A 13996-nucleotide genomic window follows, 5' to 3' on the forward strand; every position below is an offset into this window, starting at 1 on the left:
AATTATATTCAACATACAATTTGGGGCGGTATAGCTCGGTTGGTAGAGCGGCCGTGCCAGCAACTTGAGGGTTGCAGGTTCGATCCCCACTTCTGCCATCCCAGTCACTGCCGTTGTGTCTGTGGGCAAAACACTTTACCCACCTGCTCCCAGTGCCACCCACACTGGTTTAAATGTAACTTAGATATTGGGTGTCACTAGAGAAAAAGCGCTATATAAATATAATTCACTTCACTTCACAAAACCCAAAAATAAAGACATTTAGTTTTTTGAGAGGGTTTTGCACAACCACATCATTTCTCAATTGCGGGATGAATAAAATTCTATCCTATCTTAGAAAAAAACATGATGTTCACAAATCTTCTTTTTGATTTGGATAAAAACAGAAATTGCATGAATTTGTTTTTTTTTACTAAAATAAAAATTATGGTATATTTATTTAAATAAATTGTATTTAATTATGAACAAATAAATTGTAATTGTCTTAAAGAAAAGTGTTATCCATCAGTTTTTTTCTAATTAGAATTATTTTTATTTTGTTAAAAAAAAAATGTTTAATGTAAATATATATTTGTTTGAATCTAAAAAAATATATAAAATATATTGTATATTTAACATATTATCCAAAACACAAAGATAAATCCATTTAGTTTATTTTGAGACCCAAAAAATAATTTAGTCTTTTGGCTGAGGGAACAAAAGCTGTATGTTCAGGTGAAATCCATTAAAAGGCATGAAAAGTCTTCCTCCCAACCTTTAGGGGGCATCATATTACCACAAATTAAATCACGGGGCACATTTCTTTCTCAAAGCTCTAACGCGCCACCTTGCGCCCCCTACAGGTCGTGCAGGCCAAGCGGTGGCGATGCGGGCCAAGGCGTTCGGCTTCAACGTGATCTTCTACGACCCTTACCTTCAGGACGGCCTGGAGCGCTCGCTGGGGGTCCAGAGGGTCTACACGCTGCAGGACCTCCTCTACCAGAGCGACTGTGTGTCTCTGCACTGCAACCTCAACGAGCACAACCACCACCTCATCAACGACTTCACCATCAAGCAGGTGGGCTGGGGGCGCGTGCCACACGGCGCCGCGTGACGCTGACCAAAGTGGCTGTTGATGTTTGCAGATGCGCCAAGGAGCCTTCCTGGTCAACGCGGCGCGAGGAGGTCTGGTGGACGAGAAGGCCTTGGCTCAGGCCCTGAAAGAAGGGAGGATACGTGGAGCCGCTTTGGACGTCCACGAGACAGAACCCTTCAGGTGGCAACTCTATTGTAGCCAGAATGTACTTTCACTTTCACTCTCCAGCCTTATTATAGACAAGTGGGGGCGGCGAGGGCGTTCTAGTGTTGATGTGACTCGGACCAAATGTCCATGTACAATAATAATTATACAGTTTGATGTGGAAAATTAAAGGCCTACTGAAATGAGATGTTCTTATTTAAACGGGGATAGCAGGTCCATTCTGTGTGTCATACTTGATCATTTCGCCATATTTTTGCTGAAAGGATTTAGTAGAGAACATCCACGATAAAGTTCGCAACTTTTGGTCGCTAATAAAAAAGCCTTGCCTGTGCCGGAAGTAGCAGACGATGTGCGTGTGACGTCACGGGTTGTGGAGCTCCTCACATCTGAACATTGTTTATAATCATGGCCACCAGCACCTAGAGCAATTCGGACCGAGAAAGCAATGATTTCCCCATTAATTTGAGCGAGGATGAAAGATTCAGCCCTAAAAGCTAGTTACGTTACGCTAAAAGCTAATTAGCTTTTAGCGTAACGTTAGCTCATTTTGCTGTGTGTGCGTGCGTGCGTGCGTGCGTGCGTGCGTGCGAGCGAGCGAGCGAGCGTGCGTGCGAGCGAGCGTGCGTGCGTGCGCTAAAAGCTAATTACGTTACGCTAAAATCTAATTGGCTTTTAGCGTAACGTTAGCTCATTTTGCTTTGCGAGCGTGCGTGCGCTAAAACCTAATTACATTAGCTCATTTTGCCTAATTACGTTAGCTCATTTTGCTCTGCGTGCGTGCGTGCGTGCGCGTGTTAAAAGCTAATTACGTTACGCTAAAAGCTAATTAGCTTTTAGCGTAACGTTAGCTCATTTTGCTGTGCGTACGTGCGCTAAAACCTAATTACGTTACGCTAAAAGCTAATTAGCTTTTAGCGTAACGTTAGCTCATTTTGCTGTGCGTGCGTGCGTGCGTGCGCTAAAACCTAATTACGTTACGCTAAAAGCTAATTAGCTTTTAGCGTAACGTTAGCTCATTTTGCTGTGCGAGCGTGCGTGCGTGCGCTAAAAGCTAATTACGTTACGCTAAAAGCTAATTAGCTTTTAGCGTAACGTTAGCTCATTTTGCTGTGCGTGCATGCGAGCGAACGAGCGTGCGTGCGTGCGTGCGAGCGTGCGTGCGCTAAAAGCTAATTAGCTTCTAGCGTAACGTTAGCTCATTTTGCCGTACGTGCGTGCGTGCGCTAAACGCTAATTACATTACGCTAAAAGCTAATTAGCTTTTAGCGTAACGTTAGCTCATTTTGCTGTGCGTGCGAGCAAGCGTGCGGGCGCTAAAAGCTAATTACGTAACGCTAAAAGCTAATTAGCTTTTAGAGTAACATTAGCTCATTTTGCTGTGCGAGCATGCATGCGTGCGAGCGAGCGTGCGTGCGTGCGCTAAAAGCTAATTGGCTTTTAGCGTAACGTTAGCTCATTTTGCTGTGCGTGCGTGCGCTAAAAGCTAATTATGTTACGCTAAAAGCTAATTGGCTTTTAGCGTAACATTAGCTCATTTTGCTGTGCGTGCGTGCGAGCGAGCGTGCGTGCGCTAAAAGCTAATTACGTTACGCTAATTAGCTTTTAGAGTAACATTAGCTCATTTTGCTGCGAGCGTGCTGCGTGCGAGCGAGCGTGCGTGCGTGCGCTAAAAGCTAATTACGGTACGCTAAAAGCTAATTGGCTTTTAGCGTAACGTTAGCTCATTTTGCTGTGCGTGCGAGCGAGCGTGCGTGCGCTAAAAGCTAGTTACGTTACGCTAAAAGCTAATTGGCTTTTAGCGTAACATTAGCTCATTTTGCTTTGCGTGCGTGCGTGTTATTTGATTCGAACTACACAGTGTTCAGGGATGAATAGTCTCTCCTATTGCTTTTGTACTATTTTTTCAGCTATAGTTACATGAATCATTAGTAATGTAGCAGCCTAGTTTTGAATGGCAGGGTCCCTGCTATCACGTGTTGACAAAAATATAACATTTACATAATAAAAGTCAACTACAGACTTCCCAAATGCTGTAATAAATTAAGCATGATGAGTTGACTTGAAACTGTTTAATGTTGCACTTTTTATATGTAGAAGAAAAGTTTTGTCATTTTATTTAATCAAAGCAACAACTTGAGGCAGTTTAATGTCGATTAACGTGGGCAGAATTATTATAGTGTTCCCAATGTTAAAAGGATAAAGCCCTTGTTTACAAATTTGGGAAATAAATAACCAAACAATTTATATTTTGTTGTTTTCTTACTGTACCGAAAATTAACCGAACCGTGACCTTTAAACCGAGGTACGTACCGAACCGAAATGTTGGTGTACAGTTACACCATTTACACAACGTGACAACTTTATTGGTTTTGCGTTTGTAGAAAATATATCAACAAGCCGCTCTTTTCTCGCCCAGCTTCTCCCAGGGGCCGCTGAAAGACGCGCCCAACCTGATCTGCACGCCGCACACCGCCTGGTACAGCGAGCAAGCCTCGCTGGAGATGCGAGAGGCCGCCGCCACGGAAATACGCCGAGCCATCACGGGTACGTCACTGAGCGCGTGCGGACCGCAACATCCCGCTCATTGAACTTTTCAACTCAAACAAGTTGAAAAACTTATTGGGGTGTTACCATTTAGTGGTCCATTGTACGGAATATGTACTGTACTGTGCAATCTACTAATAGAAGTAAAAACCCTCCCTCCTCCCGCAGGCCGCATCCCCGATAGTCTCCGGAACTGCGTCAACAAAGAGTTCTTCATCACCTCGGCGCCGTGGGGCATGATGGAGCAGCAGCAGCAGCAGCAGCAGCAGACGCACCCCGAGATGAACGGCGCCGCCTACAGGTGAGAAGAGGTCGCATGTCTACACCACAACTTTTGCTGAGCTATGACTCGGAAAAGATGGCCGTCGTTTTTGTCCCCGACCACCCCACCTAACACAGGGGTGTCCAAACTTTTTCGACAGCGGCCCGCACACGGAAACATTTATGCATGCGAGGATATTTTTCATTTTCAAACTATAACAAAATATATGGATTTTTTTTTTTAATCCTTAGGGCTCCTGGGGAGCATAGAGGGTCTCAGTCACTAAAATGTTAAAAATAAGTCAAATTATTATTTTTTTTAATTTAATGCTTACAGTAAATCTTTATATCAGGGGTCACCAACCTTTTTGAAAGCAAGAGCTACTTCTTGGGTACTGATTAATGCCAAGGGCTACCAGTTTGATACACACTTAAATAAATTGCCAGAAATAGCCAATTTGCTCAATTTACCTTTAATAAATCAATCTATGTATATAACAAAAAATGCGTATATCTGTCTGTCATTCCGTCGTACATTTGTTTTCCTTTTACAGAAGGTTTTTTGTAGCGAATAAATGATGAAAAAAACACTTAATTGAACGGTTTAAAAGAGGAGAAAACAGGAAAAAAATGAAAATTAAATTTTGAAACATAGTTTATCTTCAATTTCGACTCTTTAAAATTCAAAATTCAACCGAAAAAAGAAGAGAAAAATTAGCCAATTCGAATCTTTTTGAAAAAATTTAAAAAATAATTTATGGAACATCATTGGTAATTTTTCCTGATTAAGATTAATTTTAGAATTTTGATGACATGTTTTAAATAGGTTAGAATCCAATCTGCACTTTGTTAGAATATATAACAAATTGGACCAAGCTATATTTCTAACAAAGACTAATCATTATTTCTTCTAGATTTTCCAGAAAAAAAATGTTAAAAGAAATTCAAAAGACTTTGAAATAAGATTTAAATTTGATTTACAGATTTTCTAGATTTGCCGGAATAATTTTTGGGAATTTTAATCATAATAAGTTTGAAGAAATATGTCACAAATATTCTTCGTCGAAAAAAACAGAAGCTAAAATGAAGAATTAAATTAAAATTTTCTTTACAATAAAAATAAATAAATACTTGAACATTGATTTAAATTGTCAGGAAAGAGGAGGAAGGAATTTAAAAGGTAAAAAGGTATATGTGTTTAAAAATCCTAAAGTCATTTTTAAGGTTGTATTTTTTCTCTAAAATTGTCTTTCTGAAAGTTATAAGAAGCAAAGTACAAAAATAAAATAATTTATTTAAACAAGTAAATGACCAAGTCTTTAAAATATTTTCTCAGATTTTCAAATTCTATTTCAGTTTTGTCTCTCTTAGAATTAAAAATGTCCAGCAAAGCGAGACCAGCTTGCTAGTAAATAAATACAATATAAAAAATAGAGGCAGCTCACTGGTAAGTGCTGCTATTTGAGCTATTTTTAGAACAGGCCAGCGGGCGACTCATCTGGTCCTTACGGGCGTTGGTGACCCCTGCTCTGTATCACCTTGAAGTTGATATAAAGTAAAACAAATAAGGTTTTATGCCTTTTCTGTCAAAGACAACTTTGTTTTTTTTATAGTAACACTGAAATATGCAGTATTTAGATCGATCGATAGATAGATAGAAAGATACAATAGTAAAGTATTTAAACATGATGTTGTGTAGTATATAACACACTACACTGTGGTGCGTGTTAGTCAACACAATAGTCAAGTATTTAAAGGTAATGTATGTTATAGTGTATATTATTCAACACAATAGTCAAGTATCTAAAGGTAATGTATATTATAGTGTATATTATTCAACACAATAGTCAGGTATGTAGAGGTAGTGTATATTATAGTGTATATTAGTGTAGACAATAGTCAAGTATTTAGACTAGGTAGTGTATATTATGATGTATATTAGATAGATAGATAGTACTTTATGGATTCCTTCAGGAGAGTTCCTTTATTTAGCAATTAAAGCCCTCAAAAATCAATAATGCAGGACACCATTGATTTTAATTATTTAATATTTTTGAGTAATCACAGTGAAAAGTTAAATAAAATCCTACTAAATATATTTGAGATCCGAAAGGTTCCCCACTCATAAAGTGATGCATTTTTATTAGTTTTTTTTTTTTACTTTTAACACTTAAATTTCAAGATCAACTTCCGATACATCTGTCGATTTTTAACTTTTAACTATTATTTTGTTTGTTTTATGCTCTTTTGTCAAAACTTCGATGTTTTTATATGGCAACCACACAACATATGCAATATTTTTTTCCACATAAAACATTTTAAAGTGATCATTTTTAAGTAATAATTGATTATATATATAGATTTTTTTTTTTTTGAGCAATGGAAAAAAAAGAAAATAAAGACAAAACGGGAAAAAAAAGAGTCAACATTTCCACTTTTTCTCATTAAATTTCCCCTCATTCCACTTTTTTTACATGTTTTTATTTTTTTTTATTTTTGCAATAGTATCAATTATGCAATTTTTGCAGAATGTGTGGCGGGCCGGTACAGGATTATCTGCGGGCCGCAAATGGCCCCCGGGCCTCACTTTGGACACCCCTGACCTAACGTGACTTCCTGTGATGTTGACAGAAGTGATTGTAACTACTTCTCTCACACAGCCGAGTCAACCAAACCATGGTGCACGCCATAGCCACAGGGGGCGTGCAGGACAAATTGTATTCCTAATTCCTCTCACGCAGGTAAATCTATGATGATGATGATGATAAAGAATTAAGTAGTCGCTCCTAAAATATAAGTGCTTTCCCTCACCTTTTGTTCTGTGTATGACCTTTCCCTGCTTTGTACTAGTAGTAGTAGTATTGGGACAACTAGCAAATGTCCTTGAATTAGCCGCCAGGTATGTAATATGTGCCTGCCTTGAATTACTGCCGGTGTCAAACTCGTTCCCAAAATCTATTAGCGCATGCTTACTTTTACCGCCGGGTCAAAGTCGTGACGTCACAACCAAATTTCTAGGTATAATGATTGATGATGAATTGAACTGGAAATCTCATGTAAAAAATATACAACATAAAGTAGCAAGAAATACGTCAATAATGAATAAAGCCAAGTATGTTCTAGACCAAAAATCACTTCATATTCTCTACTGCTCACTAGTGTTACCATATCTGAGTTACTGTGTAGAAATATGGGGAAATAATTACAAAAGTACACTTCATTCACTAACAGTGTTACAAAAAAGAACAGTTAGAATTAAAGCTGCAAGCAGCATTGGTCGGATCCGCCTTTGGCTGCTGCCCCCGAGACCCACGGCCGGATAAGCGGTAGAAGGCGCCTTGGAGCCACTATTTTGAGAATCTAATGCATTGTGAAAGTAATGCAGTTGTTGTATTGAAGTGAAAATATCAAACTTCCTGTTGATTTTTGCTAAAGTATGTTAATTATTAAAATGTAGGTCTAAGTGAGACCTACATAGTGTTTTTTGTTTCATGTCTCTCTGACATTCCTACCGGAAGTTACAAGCAGTTTTGTCTGTTTACTTCCTAGGAGCAGTTTGTCCGTGTTGTATTCCTAGGGGGGCGGTAGAGCACAATTTTGAGTTTTGAGGTTAGGTTTTTTCATCAGATCGCAATTTTTGCCAGACCTGATGTGTGTGTCAAGTTTGGTGAGTTTAGAAGCATTTTAAGGGGGTCACATAACAGCTTAGAGAGGCAAAAATGACATTTTTTAGGAAACTTTGCACAGGGGTTCTTTGAAGGCGCGTAAAATCAAAACCTGAGAACTTACCAAAACTCTGTTCTATACTTTTAATCAGAAGGGTTCAATCTCTCTCCTGTGCGAGTTTGAAGCCAAAACAACAAACGCACTCAGAGGAGATAATGTTTGAAGAAAGGTGACCGGTTTTTACAAAACTTTTGTTTTGAAGGGGGGATTGCAAACTTCCTGTTGATTTTTGTTGGGGGTTGTCAATCTATGAAATGTAGGTCTAAGTGAGACCTACATAGAGGTTTTTGTTTCATGTCTCTCCGACATTCTTACCGGAAGTTACAAGCAATTTTGTCCGTGTTTTCTTCCTAGGAGCAGTTTTTTCAGTGTTCTATTCAAAAATAGTTTTGGGGTTTGGTTTTTTTCATTAGATCGCAATATTCGCCAGTCCTTATGTGTGCGCCAAGTTTGGTGACTTTCGCAGCATTTTAAAGGGGTCAAATTACAGCGCAAAGAGGCAAAAATGGCCTTTTTTGCAAAAATTTAATTTTGAAGGGGTTTTTGCCAACTTCCTGTAGATTTTTGCTGAAAGAAGTGAGTGTATGAAAATTGGGTCTAAGTCAGACCTACATAGGAGTTTTTGTTTCATGTCGCTATAACATTACTAACAGAAGTTACATGCAGTTTTGTCTGTAATTTTTTCCTAGGGGGCGCTAGAGCGCAATTTTCTTTTTGGGGGATTGGTTGCTTATATGTTGGGAAGGTTTGCTATACCGACGTGTGTGTCAAATTTGGTGTGTTTTGAAGCATGTTAAGGGGGTCAAATTACAGCGCGTAGGTGCGGAATAATAATAAAACACAGCCGTTTCAATAGGGTCCTTGGCCCATGGCAAAGGACTCCTGTGGAATCCTTTGCCATGGGCCAAGGACCCTAATAATACATCATGTTGGATATAGAGAAGATACAAACCCTTTATTTATTGAATCAAAGATACTGAAATTCCACGACATAGTGGAATTGCAAACAGCTAAGATTATACACAAAGCAAACTATAACCTGCTTCCCAAGAATATACAAGAATTCTTCTCAACAAAAGAAGAGAAATATAATCTTAGAGAAAAATGTAATTTAAAACATTTGTATGCACGTACAACACTTAAGACCTTCAGTATATCAACATGTGGAATTAAATGATGGAATGGATTAAGCAAAGCAATCAAAGAACGTACTAATATGATCCACTTCAAGAAACTCTTCAAACTGGAAGTGTTTACACTATGATAAACATTCTGATATTACTCAGCCATTCATTCTCAAAATAATCTGACTTATCTCATCGTATGGAGTAAAACTTGCTTCACCAATTATTTATTTATTTATTTTTATCGTGATTACTTATTACTTAAGGAGTATACATTGTGAACACATTGAGAACAGGAAGTGAACAAAAGTGTTATGTAAAAGAAAAGGGGTAGGATTAAATAGGCTCTGCTTCTTCCTACTCCTTTTCCAACATGTTGAAAAGAGGAACTGGAAATTGTGATGTATCATGTTGGATGCTTGCATGTTCCAAATAAACTCAAACTCAACTCAACAAGTGACGCTTCCCCTGTCGTCATCTCCAAAAAGGCAGAGGAGTTTTATTTTGCTTTTATTCTATGTAAACCAGGGGTCTTGTTCCACAGCCATACAGGTCACACTGATGGTTGTGATATAAGACACATTTTTGCAACTCAACGCCAAAAAAACGGAAATGCTGATTATCGGTCCTGCTAGACACCGACCTCTATTTAATAATACAACTCTAACATTTGACAAGCAAACAATTAAACAAGGCGACTCGGTAAAGAATCTGGGTATTATCTTCCACCCAACTCTCTCCTTTGAGTCACACATTAAAAGCGTTACTAAAACGGCCTTCTTTCATCACCGTAATATCGCTAAAATTCGCTCCATTCTGTCCACTAACGACGCTAAGATCATTATCCATGCGTTTGTTACGTCTCGCCTCGATTACTGTAACGTATTATTTTGGGGTCTCCCCATGTCTAGCATTAAAAGATTACAGTTGGTACAAAATGCGGCTGCTAGACTTTTGACAAGAACAAGAAAGTTTGATCATATTACGCCTGTACTGTATATACCTATTCATACATATATACTTATACTGTATGTACCTAATATACATATATACCTATACTGTATATACCTTTATATACATACATATATACCTATACTGTATATACCTAATATACATATATACATACATATATACCTATACTATATATACCTTTATATACATACATATATACCTATACTGTATATACCTTTATATACATATATACATACATATATACCTATACTATATATACCTTTATATACATACATATATACCTATACTGTATATACCTATATATACATATATACATACATATATACCTATACTGGCTCACCTGCACTGGCTTCCTGTGCACTTAAGATGTGACTTTAAGGTTTTACTACTTACGTATAAAATACTACACGGTCTAGCTCCATCCTATCTTGCCGATTGTATTGTACCATATGTCCCGGCAAGAAATCTGCCTTCAAAGGACTCCGGCTTATTAGTGATTCCCAAAGCCCAAAAAAAGTCTGCGGGCTATAGAGCGTTTTCCGTTCGGGCTCCAGTACTCTGGAATGCCCTCCCGGTAACAGTTCGAGATGCCACCTCAGTAGAAGCATTTAAGTCTCACCTTAAAACTCATTTGTATACTCTAGCCTTTAAATAGACCTCCTTTTTTAGACCAGTTGATCTGCCGCTTTTCTTTTTCTCCTCTGTCCCCCCCTCCCTTCTAGGAGGGGGTCCGGTCCGATGGCCATGGATGAAGTACTGGCTGTCCAGAGTCGAGACCCAGGGTGGACCGCTCGCCTGTATATCGGTTGGGGACATCTCTACGCTGCTGATCCGTCTCCGCTTGGGATGGTTTCTTGTGGACGGGACTCTCGCTGCTGTGTTGGATCCGCTTTGAACTGAACTGTGTTGGATCCACTATGGATTGAACTTTCACAGTATCATGTTAGACCCGCTCGACATCCATTGCTTTCGGTCCCCTAGGGGCTGGGGGGGGGGGATTCTCCAAGGTTCTCATAGTCATCATTGTCACCGACGTCCCACTGGGTGTGAGTTTTCCTTGCCCTTATGTGGGTTCTTCCGAGGATGTCGTAGTCGTAGTGGTTTGTGCAGTCCTTTGAGACATTTGTGATTTAGGGCTATATAATTAAACATTGATTGATTGATTGAACTTTAACACTCTTACTAAAATGCGCCTCACTCTGTGAACCCACACCAAATAAGAATAACAAACACGTTTCGGGAGAACATTGGCTCTGTAACACATTATAAACGCAACATAAGAATTACCCAGAATTCCAATGCATCCATGACTCGTGGCTATATTATACACCCCGCTAGCACACAGAAGAATTACCCAGAATTCCAATGCATCCATGACTCTTGCCTATATTATACACCCCCCCCTTCGCCTACACTGTGGGTCGGTTGAGGTTGTCGGGGTTGGGGGCGCGTGTATAATATAGCCAAGAGTCATGGATGCATTGGAATTCTGGGTAATTCTTATGTTGCCTTTATAATGTGTTACAGAGCTAATGTTCTCCAAAAATTTGTTTGGTGTGGGTTCACAGAGTGTGGCGCATATTAGTTAGAGTGTTAAAAATGTTTATATCACAACCATCAGTGTAAAAGGTATGGCTGTTGACCAAGTATCCATTGCAATCTCATATGAGAAGCAGCGATATGCATGCGTCCGGCCGGCACGCAGATAGCGTTGTGTAAAGGTGGACGTGATGACATTTTGTAGAGCAGTGCTCGCCAACCTCCGGACCGTGGCCGCATAAGATTTTTAGTTTTTTTTATCACACTCATTTTTTTACTGCATGCCATTGGTAAGCGCAGGGTGAGAAGAGGTTTTAAAATTATTAGCGCCTGCTTACTTTTACCGCATTCCTTGATTAAGTGCAGGAGTGAGAAGATGTTTTAAATTAATTAGCGCCCCGGCGGCTATTCAAGGAAATACGGTACCCTATTTTTCCGACTATAAGGCGCACTTAAAGGCCTCCTGAAATGAGATTTTCTTATTTAAACGGGGGATAGCAGGTCCATTCTATGTGTCATACTTGATCATTTCACAATATTGCCATATTTTTGTTGAAAAGATTCAGTAGAGAACATTGATGATAAAGTTTGCAACTTTTGGCGCTGATAAAAAAAAAACCTTGCCTGTACCGGAAGTAGCAGACGATGTGCGCGTGACGTCACGGGTTGTGGAGCTCCTCACATCGGAACATTGTTTACAATCATGGCCACCAGCAGCGAGAGCGATTCGGACCGAGAAAGCGACGATTCCCCCATTAATTTGAGCGAGGATGAAAGATTTGTGGATGAGGAAAGTGAGAGTGAAGGACTAGGGGAAAAAACAAAGACCATACAGTGGGAGCGATTCAGATATTATTAGACACATTTACTCTGATAATTCTGGTAAATCCTTTATCTGCTTATTTTGTTACTAGTGTTTTAGTGAGATTATATGGTCGTACCTGTACAACCTGAAGGTCGGCCCCGCACCTTTCTTCAGCACCAGTCGACGGGTGGTGGCGATGCCCATTACTGCCCTTCGCAAGGGACCCTCTTCGAAACACGATCTTTCGAAACGATGGCTGCATAAATACACTGTACTTTATGTGTGTGGTCCAATCCAACCGTGTTCACTTGACCGCTCTGTTGAATGAATGAATGAATTATATTTATATAGCGCTTTTCTCAAGTGACTCAAAGCGCTTTACATAGTGACACCCAATATCTAAGTTGCATTTAAACCAGCGTGGGTGGCACTGGGAGCAGGTGGGTCAAGTGTCTTGCCCAAGGACACAACGGCAGTAACTAGGATGGCACAAGCGGGAATCGAACCTGCAACCCTCAAGTTGCTGGCACGGCCACTCTACCAACCGAGCTATGCCGCCCGGTTCCATAGTAAAGCTTCACCGTCATCTTTCGGGAATGTAAACAATGAAACACCGGCTGTGTTTGTGTTGCTAAAGGCGGCCGCAATAGGATAGGGGGCGCTAGAGCGCAATTATGAGTTTTGGGGTTTGGTTCTTTTATTAGATGGCAATTTTTTTGCCAGTCCTGATGTTTGTGTCCAGTTTGGTGAGTTTTGAAGCATGTTAAGGGGGTCAAATCACAGCTCAAAGAGGCGGCGGTATAATAATAATAAAACCTTAGAAATACAATAGGGTCCTCTGTCCCAAAGAGACATTCGGTCCCTAATAATAATAATAAAGTGACTCCTTTAATGCGACTTATATATGAAAAAAGCTCGGAAATTGCCCATCCATCAACAGTGAGTCCTATGGTCCGGAAAACACGGTAATTGATTGATTTATTCGTGTGTCCCAATATTTTAGTATTATTTGTGATTCTTAATTTTAGAACAAAAATCCCTAATCATTTGTCTTGGCTCTCAACAGGTTGGTCCCCAGGCCGATGGAGGGCCTGCTGCCCGGGGGGGGGCCCACGGTCCACGCCCCCCAGGCCGCCTCCCCCAACCGGCCCTCCTCCAAGCACGGCGACCCCACCAGAGAGCACACGAGCGAGCCGTGAGGGCCGAGACCCCACCGGCATGGTCCCCCCCCCCCTCCTGGGGACGATGGAGGACACACAGATGAGACTGTCAAAGCCCCTCCCCCCCCCCCGTTCTGTCTTCTTGGACTGACGGGAAGTCCTTTTAAGGCTTTCCTCCCCCTTCATTGACAACGTGTTGTTATTTTTGTTGTTTCTGTTCTCTCTGCTAATGTTCCATGTTTTAGCTGCTGTGTCTCCCTCTAGTGGACGGATGCGTCATTGCACTTCCTTACTACAGCAAGTCAGCCTTTAAAATCCATAATGAAATGACGGCATTTGTTGGTGACGTCACGTCATGACGCGTCACGTGTTCTGGATATTACGCCAACCTGGATTTATTTTGTCTTCCGTCGTTTTCTTGTTTTGTTTTTTTTTTGTCCGTTTGTGTTGACGTCCCACATTTTGAGTGCAGTTTGAGTGTTGAATGTTCTCGTTTCCTTCTAGTTTCTTCAATTCTTAGCACTTTTTTTTTCTTTCTGTGTTTTGTTTCTTGTACAAGAAGGTGAACATTAAATTACACGTGCAGCTGGAACAAAAACAAATAAAACGTGCTGTCTTGATTGAT

The 13996-nt window shown here is 40.1% G+C and overlaps 1 protein-coding gene across 3 annotated transcripts in view; it reads left to right on the forward strand.

Annotated features, from left to right (window-relative positions):
• The window catches only part of LOC133559676 (C-terminal-binding protein 2-like), a 127337-nt gene extending 113341 nt beyond the window's left edge, over positions 1-13996 (forward strand). For all 3 annotated transcript variants that reach the window (XM_061911666.1, XM_061911665.1, XM_061911667.1), the window contains 6 exons: positions 843-1057; positions 1125-1255; positions 3657-3784; positions 3953-4085; positions 6706-6786; positions 13278-13996. In XM_061911666.1, coding sequence (XP_061767650.1) covers positions 843-1057; positions 1125-1255; positions 3657-3784; positions 3953-4085; positions 6706-6772 — 674 coding nt within the window. In that variant the 3' untranslated portion in view covers positions 6773-6786; positions 13278-13996. The remainder of the gene's footprint in view (positions 1-842; positions 1058-1124; positions 1256-3656; positions 3785-3952; positions 4086-6705; positions 6787-13277) is intronic.

The sequence above is a fragment of the Nerophis ophidion genome, linkage group LG09, assembly GCF_033978795.1.
Source record: "Nerophis ophidion isolate RoL-2023_Sa linkage group LG09, RoL_Noph_v1.0, whole genome shotgun sequence".
NCBI lineage: Eukaryota > Metazoa > Chordata > Actinopteri > Syngnathiformes > Syngnathidae > Nerophis > Nerophis ophidion.